Genomic DNA, 13,384 nt, shown 5'->3' with positions numbered 1-13,384 from the left:
CTGGACAAGTAAGATCTGTATAGGTCTCATTTATGCCTCAGAAATGGGGTAAATTCTGATTGCTTTTTAGGGTGAACCTGAAGCACAGCAGAAGCAGTACTTCCTAATTTCTCTGGAGAGCTGTGATTCTTGAGGCACTGAGGTGTTACTTGTCTGATGCAGCCTCCTTCAAGATACTGCTGATTTTATTAGGTCAAATCATGGACTTCCTTTCTCTTATCTCAACAGAGTCATAGCACAGTGTGTGGTTTTACAAATACATAATATATTAGTACTGATGTGTGTGGGACTGTTAGCATGCAGGCCACACAACAGTGGGCTGACAGTGTGAATTGTAAAATACCTTCAAACTGAGATGTGAAGAACAAAGTTCTTGACCATTTTTGTTGTTAGATTACTGCCACTGTGTTACAGCCTGATTCTCTTGTTGCTGCTGTCCTGGCTTAGCATAGGGGATTTTTATATTCTTATTAATACTAAATAATCAGTTGTGCTTTTAATTTTTCGAGATTATAGTCCTTACTTCTGACCTTCCTCCCTGGAAAGTATCCCAGCTGCCATGCTTCACTTAGTAGCTGTTGCTTTCTGGGGGTAGGTTAAAGGTTTCCTTTTATCTTGGCAATTAATTTTAAACATGTTTGTGGATCACCCATGATGATGGCACTATAAAAATGCAAACTGATCAGTTACATCATTTGGAGTATAATTAATACTGGATTGTACAAAGCTACCACTAAGTTCCTGGGAGCTTGATTTTTTTGGTGTCAGCATGTTTCCATCATTTAAATACATACCTATGTGACCTATTTACTCCTAAATAAATGCTGAATCTTCAGATTAGGATATTACTTACTAGCACTATTCATGCCTGTCATTTGAAAGAGAAGTAGTGGTCATTTGTTCCTCCACAAATGCTAGCTAGGTAGTTGAATGCAGCTGGTAGGCTTTAGGGTTTATTCTTCAAAATGAATAACCAAGAATGTTAGGCATCTTCACTTTCAAGAAATCATTGTAAGCAAAGCTCTGTGCTGCAGTTGCTTCCGTGCTTTAAGATCTGTGTACTGCACATGTAACTCCAAAGTTCTTCAGTTGTTTTTAGGTGGCATGATCTACTACTGTCTATGATGTCACACATCTATGCTACTTCACGTACTTGTTGCAGGTCTTTGTGCACTTTAATTCATGAGATGCATAGGAAAACTACAGCATTTCTAAAACTTGACCTGGCTGTGGCCACCATGAGCATCCCATAGGGTCCAGCTCTGTGACAGTGTCTGGTACCAGTCCCTTAGCTGAATGTGTTCCTGTCATGTGGGCAAACAGTGTCTCCTGATGCCATGGGAACCCCACAAAACATGACTGACTTTTTCTGAATGACCTGTTGCAGGCAAGTAATAAACCAAGAGAGGAGCATTTTGGTAGCTTATGTGGTATTCTAAGAACCCAGTTTGTCAGGACATGAAAACATTAATGATCCCTCAATACCCAGGGGAAAAAACAATACAGGGAGCTATAAATTTGAGTGTCACTGACTCCAGATTACAATGCTGTCAAAGCAGAGCAGGAGAAGGTCCATTTGTCACTGATAATGAAGGAAATCTGATGCATCAGGAAAATAAATTTAATATTTGCATTGGCTGACAATGATTCAAAGCTAAGGTTCTGAAATAATTAAAGTCATTTCTCTACAAAGCCCTCTCCCACTTTCCTTCATTGTGTTCATCACACTTTCAGATTGTCTGAGTTGTCAAGAGAAGGAGCACCAACAGGTGCTACTTTGTAATGACAGTCCAAGCACAGCAGGGTTTGCATCTAGATTTCTTCCAAGGTGAGGAGCCCTTTTCCTCAGTGCTCTGAAAGGGACTCTTCCAAATTATTGTCATGTCCTCCTAGTATTCAGGCTCAGGAAGACTGGGTACATGCTTCAGAGAATGAACACAGCCAATTAATCAGACTGCTAAGCGAAGAACATAAGATTTGGGCTGAAGTTGGAGCTCATTAGCCACAGGGTACAAGATGATAACTTGCTGCTTTCCTTGGGCACACTAAAAACTCCAGCAGGCTGGGATGAAGACAGTGATGTTTGCTAATGAGTGCCAGCATCTGGCACTGATAAAAAGAGGACTTTTCTGTTTCACTTTGAGCTGGTAAAAATGAAAATTTTCAGAGCTGGAGCACATGTGAGAAGCAGGCTGCCAGCATCTTTGGGTTGTGCTGGGTTTTTTTCCTGCTTCTTTGATGAAGAACTCTGCTAGCATCAGCTCTGGTTTTGCTGTTGCTTGTGCTTCATGTCTGACTGTCATGTTGTTCCTCTTCAGATGGGTACTCCACCATCGATCACCGGGAGAAGGAGCGCAAGTACAAGACCACGGATAACACAGGGGATGCCTCAGAAAAAGAACCTTTAAAAGTGAGCTTCCTCTTACTGCTGAATGCTAGTTAGTGCCTTTAGAAGAAAGGAAGCCGGGTGTCCTCAGCAGGAAACACAGGGTAGTTACTCACCAGGGGGCCGTAAAGGGCTTTTTTTTAGATACATTGATCCTTTTGTTAGCTATCACTTGGCTAACTAGAAGTAAAACCAGAATTCTGCTTTCCATTGGAGGATCAAATGCAGGCATTCACTGTATTCTTGTAAATGGATGAGGTTGTAAAAATAGTTTGTGTATCTAAAGTGTATCGGTGTGCTCAGAATTTGTTCCAAAAATGGTCAGTTCACACTGTTACATTGTTTTCAACATGAGAAGTAGGAGTGAGCTTGTGTGTCTGTGTACAGCAGCCTGGTGAACAGTATTTGTTTCCCTAACACTCATTGCCAGTCCTGATGGTGAGCTGTGGGCATGGGCCCAGGGGTTAGAGAGTGAGTGAAACACATTCATAGTTGTGTGTGTGCCTTCTAAAAACAAATGTAAACAACTTTGCAATTAGAAAACCAAAACAATCTTACTTCACAAAGCTCTTTGTATTGTGGGTTGTGTGCAAATGTGGCTTAGTAAGCTCTGTGTAATTTATGTTGCATTGCATTGCTGTTCCTTTTCAGTAGACCTTTTTAAAAGTTGCTTAGTGCTATGACCATCAGTTCTCCCTGTCCTCAAAACAAGCTTGTGTTTTCTGGGGAAGTTATTTCAAGGAGGAAGAGGAGGATTCATTGAAAGAAATCAGCAGTAGAAAACACTATTGTTAGTCTGCAGAAGGCTGTACTTAATAATCTAAAGCATATTGCTCATAATACCAGAAAATCCAGGTGATTCATAATCAGTGTAAACAATGAAACTTCAGTCTATTGAAAGGAAACTCCACAATTATTAAGCAAGGGAAATGAAAAATGTGATTTGGAGGCAAAATATTTCCATAGTTCATGAATTAGGATGTCCTGCTGCATCAGTTTGCCTGTATTGCCTTGCGTGGCAATTAATTTCCTGCTATGTTCTGCCTCCCCCTGAAGGTAGACCCTAGAGAATGGCTTCAATCCAGCTGGACATTTTTTAACATATAGTTTTTTATTTTTGCCACTCAAAATTCATTCAAGTGTCTAATACAACACTCAAAATCACACCAAGCAGCCCTTACTCCTCCAGAGTATGTCTGAAGTAAAGCTAAACCCAGAGTTAATAAGTAGATGCTTTGCTTTCATGAGAAAAAGAGAAAAGCATTTTACCTTGACCAGTGTGTCTCACGTAGTCTGTGCTGCCTCCTGGTTTTAAGGACAGAGGGTAACCTGAACTCAGCCTGTTGTACCACCACAGCCATGCTCTCAGCTGGGCAGAGCTGAGTAACTGCTACTCATCCTTCGCCATGTGCTGTGAAACAGAAATATCTGTGGGTTCTTCTGGCTTATGAACTCTGTTAACCATGACTCTGAGGCTCAGGAGTAGTTGAGAACTGTGAATGTTTCAGGGAAGTGCAGCCTTTTGGCTGCTGCAGATGCTTTTGTCAGTATCGTGTCTTTACTGATCTTGTTTCTTTCTCTACCACTAATTTTCCCTTGTGCTTCTTTAAGCTGACTTGTTGGGTGGTTTTGTTTGATTAATCCGCTCTGTTTTGCCTTTAACTCCTCACTCTGTGCTGCAGAATGACACAAATAGGAAAAACATTAACAGGAGTAACAGGGCTTCGGTGAATCTGGTGGATGCCCGTGACATTAAACCCCAGCCTGTTGACTCCTGGGTCTAATTTGCATGCATGGTAGGTCCTTTTAATGGTAATTGGGGCTAGTGATTAACTTGTCTTGTGCATGATCTGTATCACTGTGGGATTTCTTCAAGGCTAACTGCTAACTGGGTTCTTTCAAAAAAAAGGAAAATGCATTTGAAAAAACCCTTATGTTTGTATTATTCAGTGTGTCTTTAATGAAAAACACCACTGTTTGATTAAAAAATAACCTGTCAAATAACCAGGCAGAAAATTAATATCATGAATGATTGGTTGTCAGCTGAAATGTGAAAGAGTTCTTCTGTTAGGCCATGGGAATGAATTTGAATGTTGTGTTCCTGCTTACAACCATTTTTTCCCCCTCTATGCTCATTACAAGGATTAGTCTGAGACTGAAACAAAAGCATATCCTTGAGTATTTATGGATATGCCCAGAGGTTCCCACAAATGATACAGCTCTGCTTATCTGCAGGAGAGCTGCTGGCTGTACACAACAAGTTACTTGCAAGGAGAGATGATGTTGGTTACACAATAAACACTCCCATCACTGCTCCCATCACTCCCTTCTCAGGTTTTTTTGTTTGTTTGTTTGTTTGTTTTTGTCTTTTTTTTTTCTAAAGAGCTAGAATTTTTCTTTTCTAGTTCACTACTCTGCCATGTGCCAGATTCCTCACTGGCCTTTCTTCACTCCTGCCACTGTTAATCTGTCTCATGCTGTCTTGCCAGACAGCCCCCTACCCTGGTTATACCTTCTGGCACTCCATCAGATGTTCTGCTATGTTTAGATCAGCAGGTTTTGTGCCCCTGGCTATGGCTAAAGGAAAATCTTTGTGATTGTCCTGAGGGCACTGGGAAACATTCCCACTAGAGCTGACAACAGGCCTTTAAAGGCCCAAATTCCAAGACATGGAGCACCCCATAAGTCTACACTGAAATCACTTGCATTAGTGGTGATAAGCTCATACCTCCTGTATGATTTTGGGTGGTGGGATTGGATTTTTTCCCCCCTTCTTTTAAGAGTCTAATATAAATGCAAAGTTTTCACAGATTGTTTCTGTTCCTAGGTCAGAAGCACCTGCCCAGAACAGTGGTTCAGCATTGCCAGGTACTCCTGTGTAGCCACAGCCCAGACCCTGGCACTGTTGACTTCTCACAGCTGGTCAGCACTTGCATGGTCAGCTGTGTTGGCTCAGCCAAAGGGCAGAGATAAATGTCAGTTTGGAGAACCTGTACACTTCACTCCTGTGCTCTTCCTCTGAGCAGAGGATGCTTACAGGTGGGGTGCAGACTTTGGAAAAAGGAAGTCTGTGCTCGTTTTCTCCCAGTCATACCCTGCAAGGAACTGATGTATTTGGGATAGGTTGGCATTTCTAGTCACTCTCCTACCACTGGGTGATGGAGATCACCAAGGTTTTGTTACCTGCAGGTATTCATCAGTTCTGACTTTATTTTGCAGGGCTAGAGTCCAACCACATTTTTTTTAATTGAGGGGGAGAAGCAAGCATTGAATCAACACAGAGGATCTCATCAGTCACCACTGCCATTCAGATTTGGAGGGCGCTGCATCACTGACCAGGCTGCAGATTCTGAGAAGATGAGGGGAGAAAAGACATCTGACTGCCATTGCCAACCCCGGAGCACCATGCCTTACAGCAAGACAATTTGCTTTTTAACTCAGCTACATTCCCACCAGAAACAGCCACCACCTCCCCCTCCATCCCACTGCTGCAAGAAGAAAGCAAGCATGAAAAGAGAACCCAAGCTTCCATCTACAGCTGGTTGCATTCCTAGGTGACTCTTACATGTGGATGGTGCCAAGTATGAGTGAAAGTCATGGGGCAGCAAAGAAGACAGCTTCACAAGTGAAAAAGAAACTGCAGAATAATTGAAATAATATCATAGATGTAGCCATGAAGATAGCACTTTTATCATTTGGGGCTTATGGTTTTGTTTTTTGTTTGGGGAGATTTCTTTTGAACTGTGAATCTAACATTTTTAAAGGCTTTTTGATAAATGTTTAGGTTTTCTTTATTTCCAGAGAAAGTGCAGGAATGTTGAGTGAGTTTATTGGATTGCAATGAAAGGAGGATTTGCAGAACAAAAACTATTAAATGCTGGTCAGATGAACTGTAGAGTGGATGACAGTATTGATGCAAGCTGTATAATCTGCTTTTAGAGTAAGCTATATCAATCACAGAACCATATTATCATTATAATCTGGTGTACAATACTTCTGCCTTTTGAATTCTGTAATGGCTCTGTTTTTATTTCCACATATTGAAAAGCAGTTTATTGAAGGTTTCAGTGTCCCTGGTTCAGAAATTTATGCTGAGAAATGGAGCTTGCTGGCTTTTTATTTTCTTGTTCCTGAAAACTGCAATAAGGAGGTTTTACATTTTAAATGTAGCAGTGTTGCATTGGTGATGATTAGTGATTTCTTCTGCCATAGCTGTTAACACATTGGAAGAAATAGGAGCTTTTTTGTAGGATGTCTCATTTTGACCACTATAAATTTTAGATGGGTCTGTCACTTAAATTTGATGGTAAATTTATCACTGATGGATCCATGTTTGCTTTGGGCTATAGATCCTGATGAAGAATGCCACAAAGAGGACTGGTTTGTCATTTTTTAAATCACCATCATAATTTCTGTGTTCCTTTGACTTTGTTTTGTGATTACAGATTTTGTCTGGTGTGAAAATAACCCATGTGCAATGGTTCTCCTCTGAGAGGCCAAGGCTTTGCATAAGGGGAACTCAAACCTCACAAGAACATGCTCTGCATATGTGGTTTCTGGTAAAGCCATGAACTAAATGACTTCAGATCACTGATTTTCTCCAGGCATTGGTCGTAGAAGGGCAGCAGATGAGAATAGGAAGCAAATGTCTTGCTAGTAGCATGAGAGGACTTTTGCTGATTTTATTTGGTTGCCACTGTTCTTTGATTGCCACATTTAGTTTTAAACATGCTCCTAAAAACTGTGTGACTGGAAAGCACATATTTCAATCTAGCAAACATCATTTGCAGTTTTCAGTGCCTGCCATTTCCTTTGTAATGAAAAAGGGGAAATATCCAGTGATCTCACCTCCCCCAAAATATTACTGTAATAGTAAACATCAAAATTTTTGTAAAAAAAATTTAAAACTTTAAAAAAAAAAAGCAAGTACCAAGAGCTTTGTATCTTCTTGAGTATATTAAAATTTGACATGAATACATATATATAAATAAATAAATCTATATATCTATATATATATTGTTGTGCAGAGGATAGGTTAAAAAAACCAAACATGTAAAGTAGTTTGCAGGAGAGGGAAGCCTTTGTTGATTCAGGGAAAAAGACTGATGCCAGAAGCTGTCAGTGATTTGGATGATACATGTGCTCCTTCACACCCTTCCCTTTTTGACCCTCATCTTCCTCATAGGTTGCAGTGGTCACTTCTGGATCCTGGGGAAGGTGAAGTGACTTGGAGCAAATTAAGACAGATTTGTTTTTTCACCTGCATGGGAGTCCTGTTGGGCCAAAGATGCTCAGCAGATGAAGAGAAGCAAAGAGATACATCTGTGATTCTCTGCATTCGTGTCCGGGGCAGTGTCTCTCTATGTGTAGACGTAAAGTGTGGCAATGAAACCAGATACATAGTCAGACTGTATATTATATTAATGGTGCTCTTTTCATACTTGTTCTGCCAATACGCGGAGACCCTTTTAACCAAGCTACACAGAAGAGTTTTATATCACTTTTGGTTATGTACTTGGTGTATTCTTTTTGTATATGAAAGGATTTTTTAAAAAATGCTCAGTAATTAGCAATGGAATCTGCTTTGTAGCTGATTAGAACAGTGTAAGAGAAGGGCCGTGCTGTCAGTCTGTCCCTGATCTACTTCAAACCATATATTTACCAAAGGAGTCTGAGCAAAAGTTCACTTAAAATAAAGACCTGACTGTTGAAAGGAGTCTCTGCTAAGACTTTGTGATTTAGTTATTGTACAGATATTTCTAAGCCAGCAAGAGGTTAACAGAGAAAACTGCAGGAAGGGGGAAGTGAAGTGACTAGGGGCCAATTATGTCCATGACCTTCTATCCCAGGAATCCCATGGCCCTCAGTTGGGCACTACAGGGACACTCAGAATCTCGACCAGAATCTACTTTGGTCTCTATCATTAGTGGGCTAAAAATACTGAGGAGTATTTGAGAAGCAAATTCAAACCCTATCCCACTTTCCTCGAGAGCCCTTTTTGTACTTACGCTGCATCCTGTGATAATCAAACCTCCCTGCCAGGTTCAGTAGCATTGGCTGCCCAGGGTCATTGTAACAAACTGTTCTTTGTTTTCCTGGGGGTAAGTGTTCATGGCAGCCAAGGTAGTTTTCAGCTGACAGTGTGGTTTATTGCTGCAGAAAAGCACAGGATGGTGTATCAAGAGATCAGACAGCAACATAGGCCAGCACTCCCCGTGGGAATTGTCAGTCTAACCCCAGCCCCTCCCATGCCTTACACAACAACAAATTCCCAAGTATGTAGCAATAACCCATCAGATACGTTACTGTGTTTTTTTTTCTTCTCACCAAACTGTTGTTTGGGTAACAAGGAAGGAAAATGGATGGGGGGTGACTTGCATGTGAGACTATCACCTGGTATTATCAGCCCACCAGCTGAAGTTCAAAGCAAGATAATTTGCACCAGGTCTGGTGATTTAATGTCCTTTTTATCTATGGCCACAAGCTCACTGGTGGGATGTGTGCCCACACCTGCCTTTACCTCTCCTCTTGTTGGCACAAGTGTGACTGGCTGTTTGAGCTGTTCTGGGACGTGGGTGGATAAACCTGTAATTGTATTTTGGCAGCAGGGACTGTATGTAAAGAAGGGAAAGTGGCAGTGTGTGTGACTAAAGCTGCAGTAGGGTCTAGAGTCTCCTGCTAAAAAGCAGGCAGTGCTTCTTAGGGCTCAAGTATGTCACCTCCTCTTTTCCTGTTGGCTCTACTGTGAAAACTGGAGGGGATCTGCCAGCAAAGGGCTGGGGCAGAACAGATTTCTACCTGCAGAAGTTCTAGTGGGAGGATAGTTGTGTAAAGAAAAGTTGAGTTGCAAGATGCCTGCTAAAGAGAAGGAGAAAATTTGTTAGCCCAATGAGGGCTGAGGTAACACAGGGGAGAGGGACACTTTTGGTGGCAAGTAATTACTGCAGAACTTCCTTCTGCAGAAACCACTTCTGCAAGGTGGCTTGCACATCTCCCAAGCACCTTCACTAAGCTGTGGAGGTTTAAAAACACCACTGGAGAAACATTGTTTGGCTGTTGAGTGTGTGAACAGTTGTGCTTACAGCTTCCCAGGTTGGTCTGCAGAATCTGAGGAGAGTGGAAAGGCTTTAGGATGTTTTGTTTCTGTCTTGGAGTTAAGTGGCAGCTTAGCTGTAAGTGTAGCTTGACAACTCAAGATGTGTTGCCAGCTTGAAAAGGTCCCTAGGGAACAGCTTGGGCAGCCATAGTCCTGATCTTCAGGGTCTTCAGAGCAAAACAGCTGCCTGTCCTGGTTCTACTCTTGTGCACTCACACATGCAGGTTGTGAATGCATCTGTATCAGGAAACCAAATCTTGTCTCTGTAGCCAAGACATCACAAAAGGGACTGACCTGGGGACTAGGAACTGACATGCTGTAAATGCCACATCAAGAAAGCAGGGGGTGATAGGTTTGTTACAGCAGATGAGTAAATTCTTGCCAACTCTGAGGAGTACTTTTTGGTGATGCTTTCAAGCATGCAAGGCTTATTGCTGATCGAAGCACTTTTCACTCCTAGAGTAGTTCCATGAAATTGAAGGTGGTGAGTTACCTTCTGTTACTTGCCTTAAAGTTGAGCATGTAGGCTCAGCTACCTGTGAGAGAGGCACATCTTAAACCCTTTGAGTAAGCAAAGCTTCAGAAGACAAATGGGCACATCAGGGTGGTTATAGCCTCTTCTGCTGTCCAGCTGCCCACTTGGTGAAAACTACAGTGTGCCAATAACTTCAGCCAGACTTTTTGGGCTGTTGGGTGGAGTTGTGCTCTCAGTTTTTCAAGGTGTTTCAATAGGCATAGTTTCTCACAAAACTTCCTTGTTTTGATGCCCCTAAAATCTGATGTTTCCTTGTCTTTTGACAGAGGAATTCTCTGGTTTATTGGTACAGTAGCTAATCTAGTGCATTTAAAGGGAAGATATTAATGAACTTTTATTTTCTGTCTTAAGTTTTACATCAGGGTAGGATGTTCTTGGAAGTTCAAGGTGAAGAGGAAGGTAGTGCAGATACTACAAGGCCTGCCAATCTGGTTCTTACTGTTCAGAAAAACAAAATGACTAGACTAAAGCTTACTGGTAATTAGTAGCTAATGTGTTTGTAACTATCATGTGCCTTAAAATTTTCATGGTAGGAGAATAAAAAAAAAATCAACAATGTGTTTTCTGTAATACTGCTCAACATTCTCTCTGTAGTTTAGACTGGTGGGATTTTGCATTGTATTTACACTGTACTATAAACTGAAACACTTAGAATGGTTTGATTTTACGAGTATGGAGAGGAAAAAAAAGGTGAATTATGCTTTTCATAGAACAAATGTTACCGTGACAGAATGTATTATTATTATTATTATAGGATCTTTCCATAATGCAGACAAGTAGAATGCTTGTTAGACACCAGGTATGTAGGATAACAATTTGGTGTGTTTTCAATAAACCATGCCTGGAAAGAATACATGTGCCATTGGTTATCTTTTTGTTACCTCAGGTATCTCAAATACTCTTTGGCTTTGCAACAGCAGTTTTCTGTGGCAGGGAATTATTCATCCCTAGCTTGGATCAGAACCCTGTGTTAGCAAAAGGTCAGTGGTAATGACAGCAATTGGAGTATCCTTTAAAATAGGATAGCTGAAAATTTTTGATTCATTGCCATATGCTGGAGTTGTAGCATGAAGTCCTGTAAGGACCCTGGACTGCAAATTATGTTTTTTTCCCTTTTGAATATTCAAGCATATTTCTGTGGGAAAGATCTCTGTGTCACTGTTCAAAGGCCTGCAACTTTGGGACCACAAGCTAATTTGCTGATGGCTTTTCCATTTGGGAGGTTCTTAACCTTTCCCAAAGTAGTCATAAAATCCATGTAGCTTCACAAGGATTTCACATTTTTGATGTAGTATTCTTTTTTGTAAAAATAACAGAAAATCTTCATTGTAGCAAATAATTTGCATTTGCTGCTGTGTGTGGGAGAAACAGCATGCTGCTGAAAAGTCAGTCATGTATTTCAACTAACAGGCAGTTACCAACAGATCTTAATTCTCTTGAGGAGACTCTCTCCCTGGCACGCTCATCTGTGTTGGGAAGATCTGTAGGGAGATTGCTGCACCTAAACATATCATACTTGCTGTCATGCCATCATGAAGCATGACAAAACCCAGTAAATCTTGATATATTCTGCAAGGTCTTACAGGTAGAGATCGGGTTTTCTGTGAGTGAAAGGTTGAGGAATTATTGCCAGTAACAGAGTCTGTCATATGTTAATGTCTGATTTTATCATTCACTGCACTGGAAGGTTCCATTTACCTGCAAATGCTTGCAAACAGCACTTGGAAGGACATCTTCAGCTTGCCTTGTTTCAGATGTCCTGAATGCACCTCCAGGAGCTTTGTAAAATCATCTCCAGATTCTGGTCTTGGAACTGGAGCACCTAGTTTCACAAGTGCAGTCTCCTGTGCTTAACATCTTGATCCTAGGTATCATCAGAGCTCTGCTGCAATGAGGAATCTGGTTTTTAATTTGTTTATGCACTAACATGGCAATGAGCAGCAGATGCTGTAGGTAAGGTACTGAACTAGAACAAACATGTTGTGTCTACAACTGACCTTCTATGGCTGTCAAAGTGATTTCGTTTCCAGCTTATCACAGGTTGGGCAAATGGAAGCAGTGAGTCCTGCAGGTGAAATGTTAACCTGGTTACAACAGGCAAGAAATATCACAGCCCTCATCTGTTTCAGGTTTCAGCAGTGTCTTGGGGGAATATTCTGTCCTCATGCGTCTCTTCCCCAGAGGTCTTCCTGTGAAGGGCTTTGCAACTGAAGCACAGCAATGGCAGAATCTCATTCTGGTACAAGCTGACAGAGGGGAATTTTACAATGGGAGATTGTTTGATGATAGGACCATTAACTAGAGAGAGGCAAAGTCTAGAACTCATTAGTGTTTAGTGTGTGTGCACAGCAAGCATAGCTAGCTGTTACTCGTAGGATACCTTATAATTGATACTGAATGGATTGACTATTCAACCAAAACAGCAGGCATCACTGCCCTGGTGGTGTAACCTTTGGTGGGAGAGGGGTGGAACTTTGGTGATCTCTCTCTCGCTGCTCCTTTAGGGGTTTCTCTATGTTCTCTTCATCTAATATTTCACTCAGGGCTCAAAATTCTCCAAGGGGGTGCTTTCACTTCCTTGTACCAATGGGAGGAAGTGCTGGCTGCTGCACAAATGTCTGATGAGTTTTATTTTCTCTGATCAGTATTATCTAAGATAATGGTGTTGTTATGCTCAGTTTGCTATAAAATTAGGAAGTGAAAGGGATCAGTGCTGGGTTTGACTTCCTCAGAAATCCTCCTCCTGTCTTGTACACTGATTTAAAGACTCAGTTCAGTATTTTGAAGGGACAACATCATGTGTCTTTGAGGTAACGTAGAGACTGTCAGAAACCAGACTTCACTTTGACATGTTGTTTGAATCACTAAGCAGCCTAGACAGTAGCTGTCAGATGGAGAACTCGGCAGTGTTTGGTGGGCTCAACCATTTGTGACACAAGTTGTGAGAACTGGCTGAAAGCTGTGTGTTATTTTAGGGGAGTTCTTTCCATTGGGAGCTTTCCATCAGTGGTGCTCTCTCTGTAGGCAGTCTTCAGTCACATGCTTCCAGATGCACCCCCATCCCTGGTTTATGCAATGATAGTTTGTGTCTCCTAATCACAAGAGGCTGATGTTGCAGTAACATCCAGTCTGTTTTTAGAATATATTTGAATTATAGCAGATGCGTTGTCTACTTTTTGCTTCTCCCAGAATTCAAAGCATGACTTTATTTTGAAAAGTACCTCTCTTCCCTGGGAGATTTCAGATTTATGTGTCAGTGACTCCAGATCCTACTTGCTTAACTGACGAGAAGCCTTTTAATTAATTGTCAGTCATGCAAATAGAGTGCAGCTTTTTCCTTTTCATCCCTTGCCACCAATCATTTAGA

At 41.3% G+C, this 13,384-nt stretch overlaps 1 protein-coding gene across 4 annotated transcripts in view; it reads left to right on the top strand.

Moving 5' to 3' along the window:
• ARVCF (ARVCF delta catenin family member) overlaps positions 1-10,868 on the top strand; it is a 239,993-nt gene extending 229,125 nt beyond the window's left edge. For all 4 annotated transcript variants that reach the window (XM_030460291.1, XM_030460293.1, XM_030460294.1 and 1 more), the window contains 3 exons: positions 2,319-2,410; positions 4,069-4,182; positions 5,606-10,868. In XM_030460291.1, the coding sequence (XP_030316151.1) occupies positions 2,319-2,410; positions 4,069-4,170 (194 nt within the window). In that variant the 3' untranslated portion in view covers positions 4,171-4,182; positions 5,606-10,868. The remainder of the gene's footprint in view (positions 1-2,318; positions 2,411-4,068; positions 4,183-5,605) is intronic.
• Positions 10,869-13,384: the final 2,516 nt, after the last annotated feature.

This window comes from Calypte anna, chromosome 15 (assembly GCF_003957555.1).
Source record: "Calypte anna isolate BGI_N300 chromosome 15, bCalAnn1_v1.p, whole genome shotgun sequence".
Lineage (NCBI taxonomy): Eukaryota > Metazoa > Chordata > Aves > Apodiformes > Trochilidae > Calypte > Calypte anna.
This window is presented reverse-complemented; position numbering and strand designations above follow the sequence as displayed.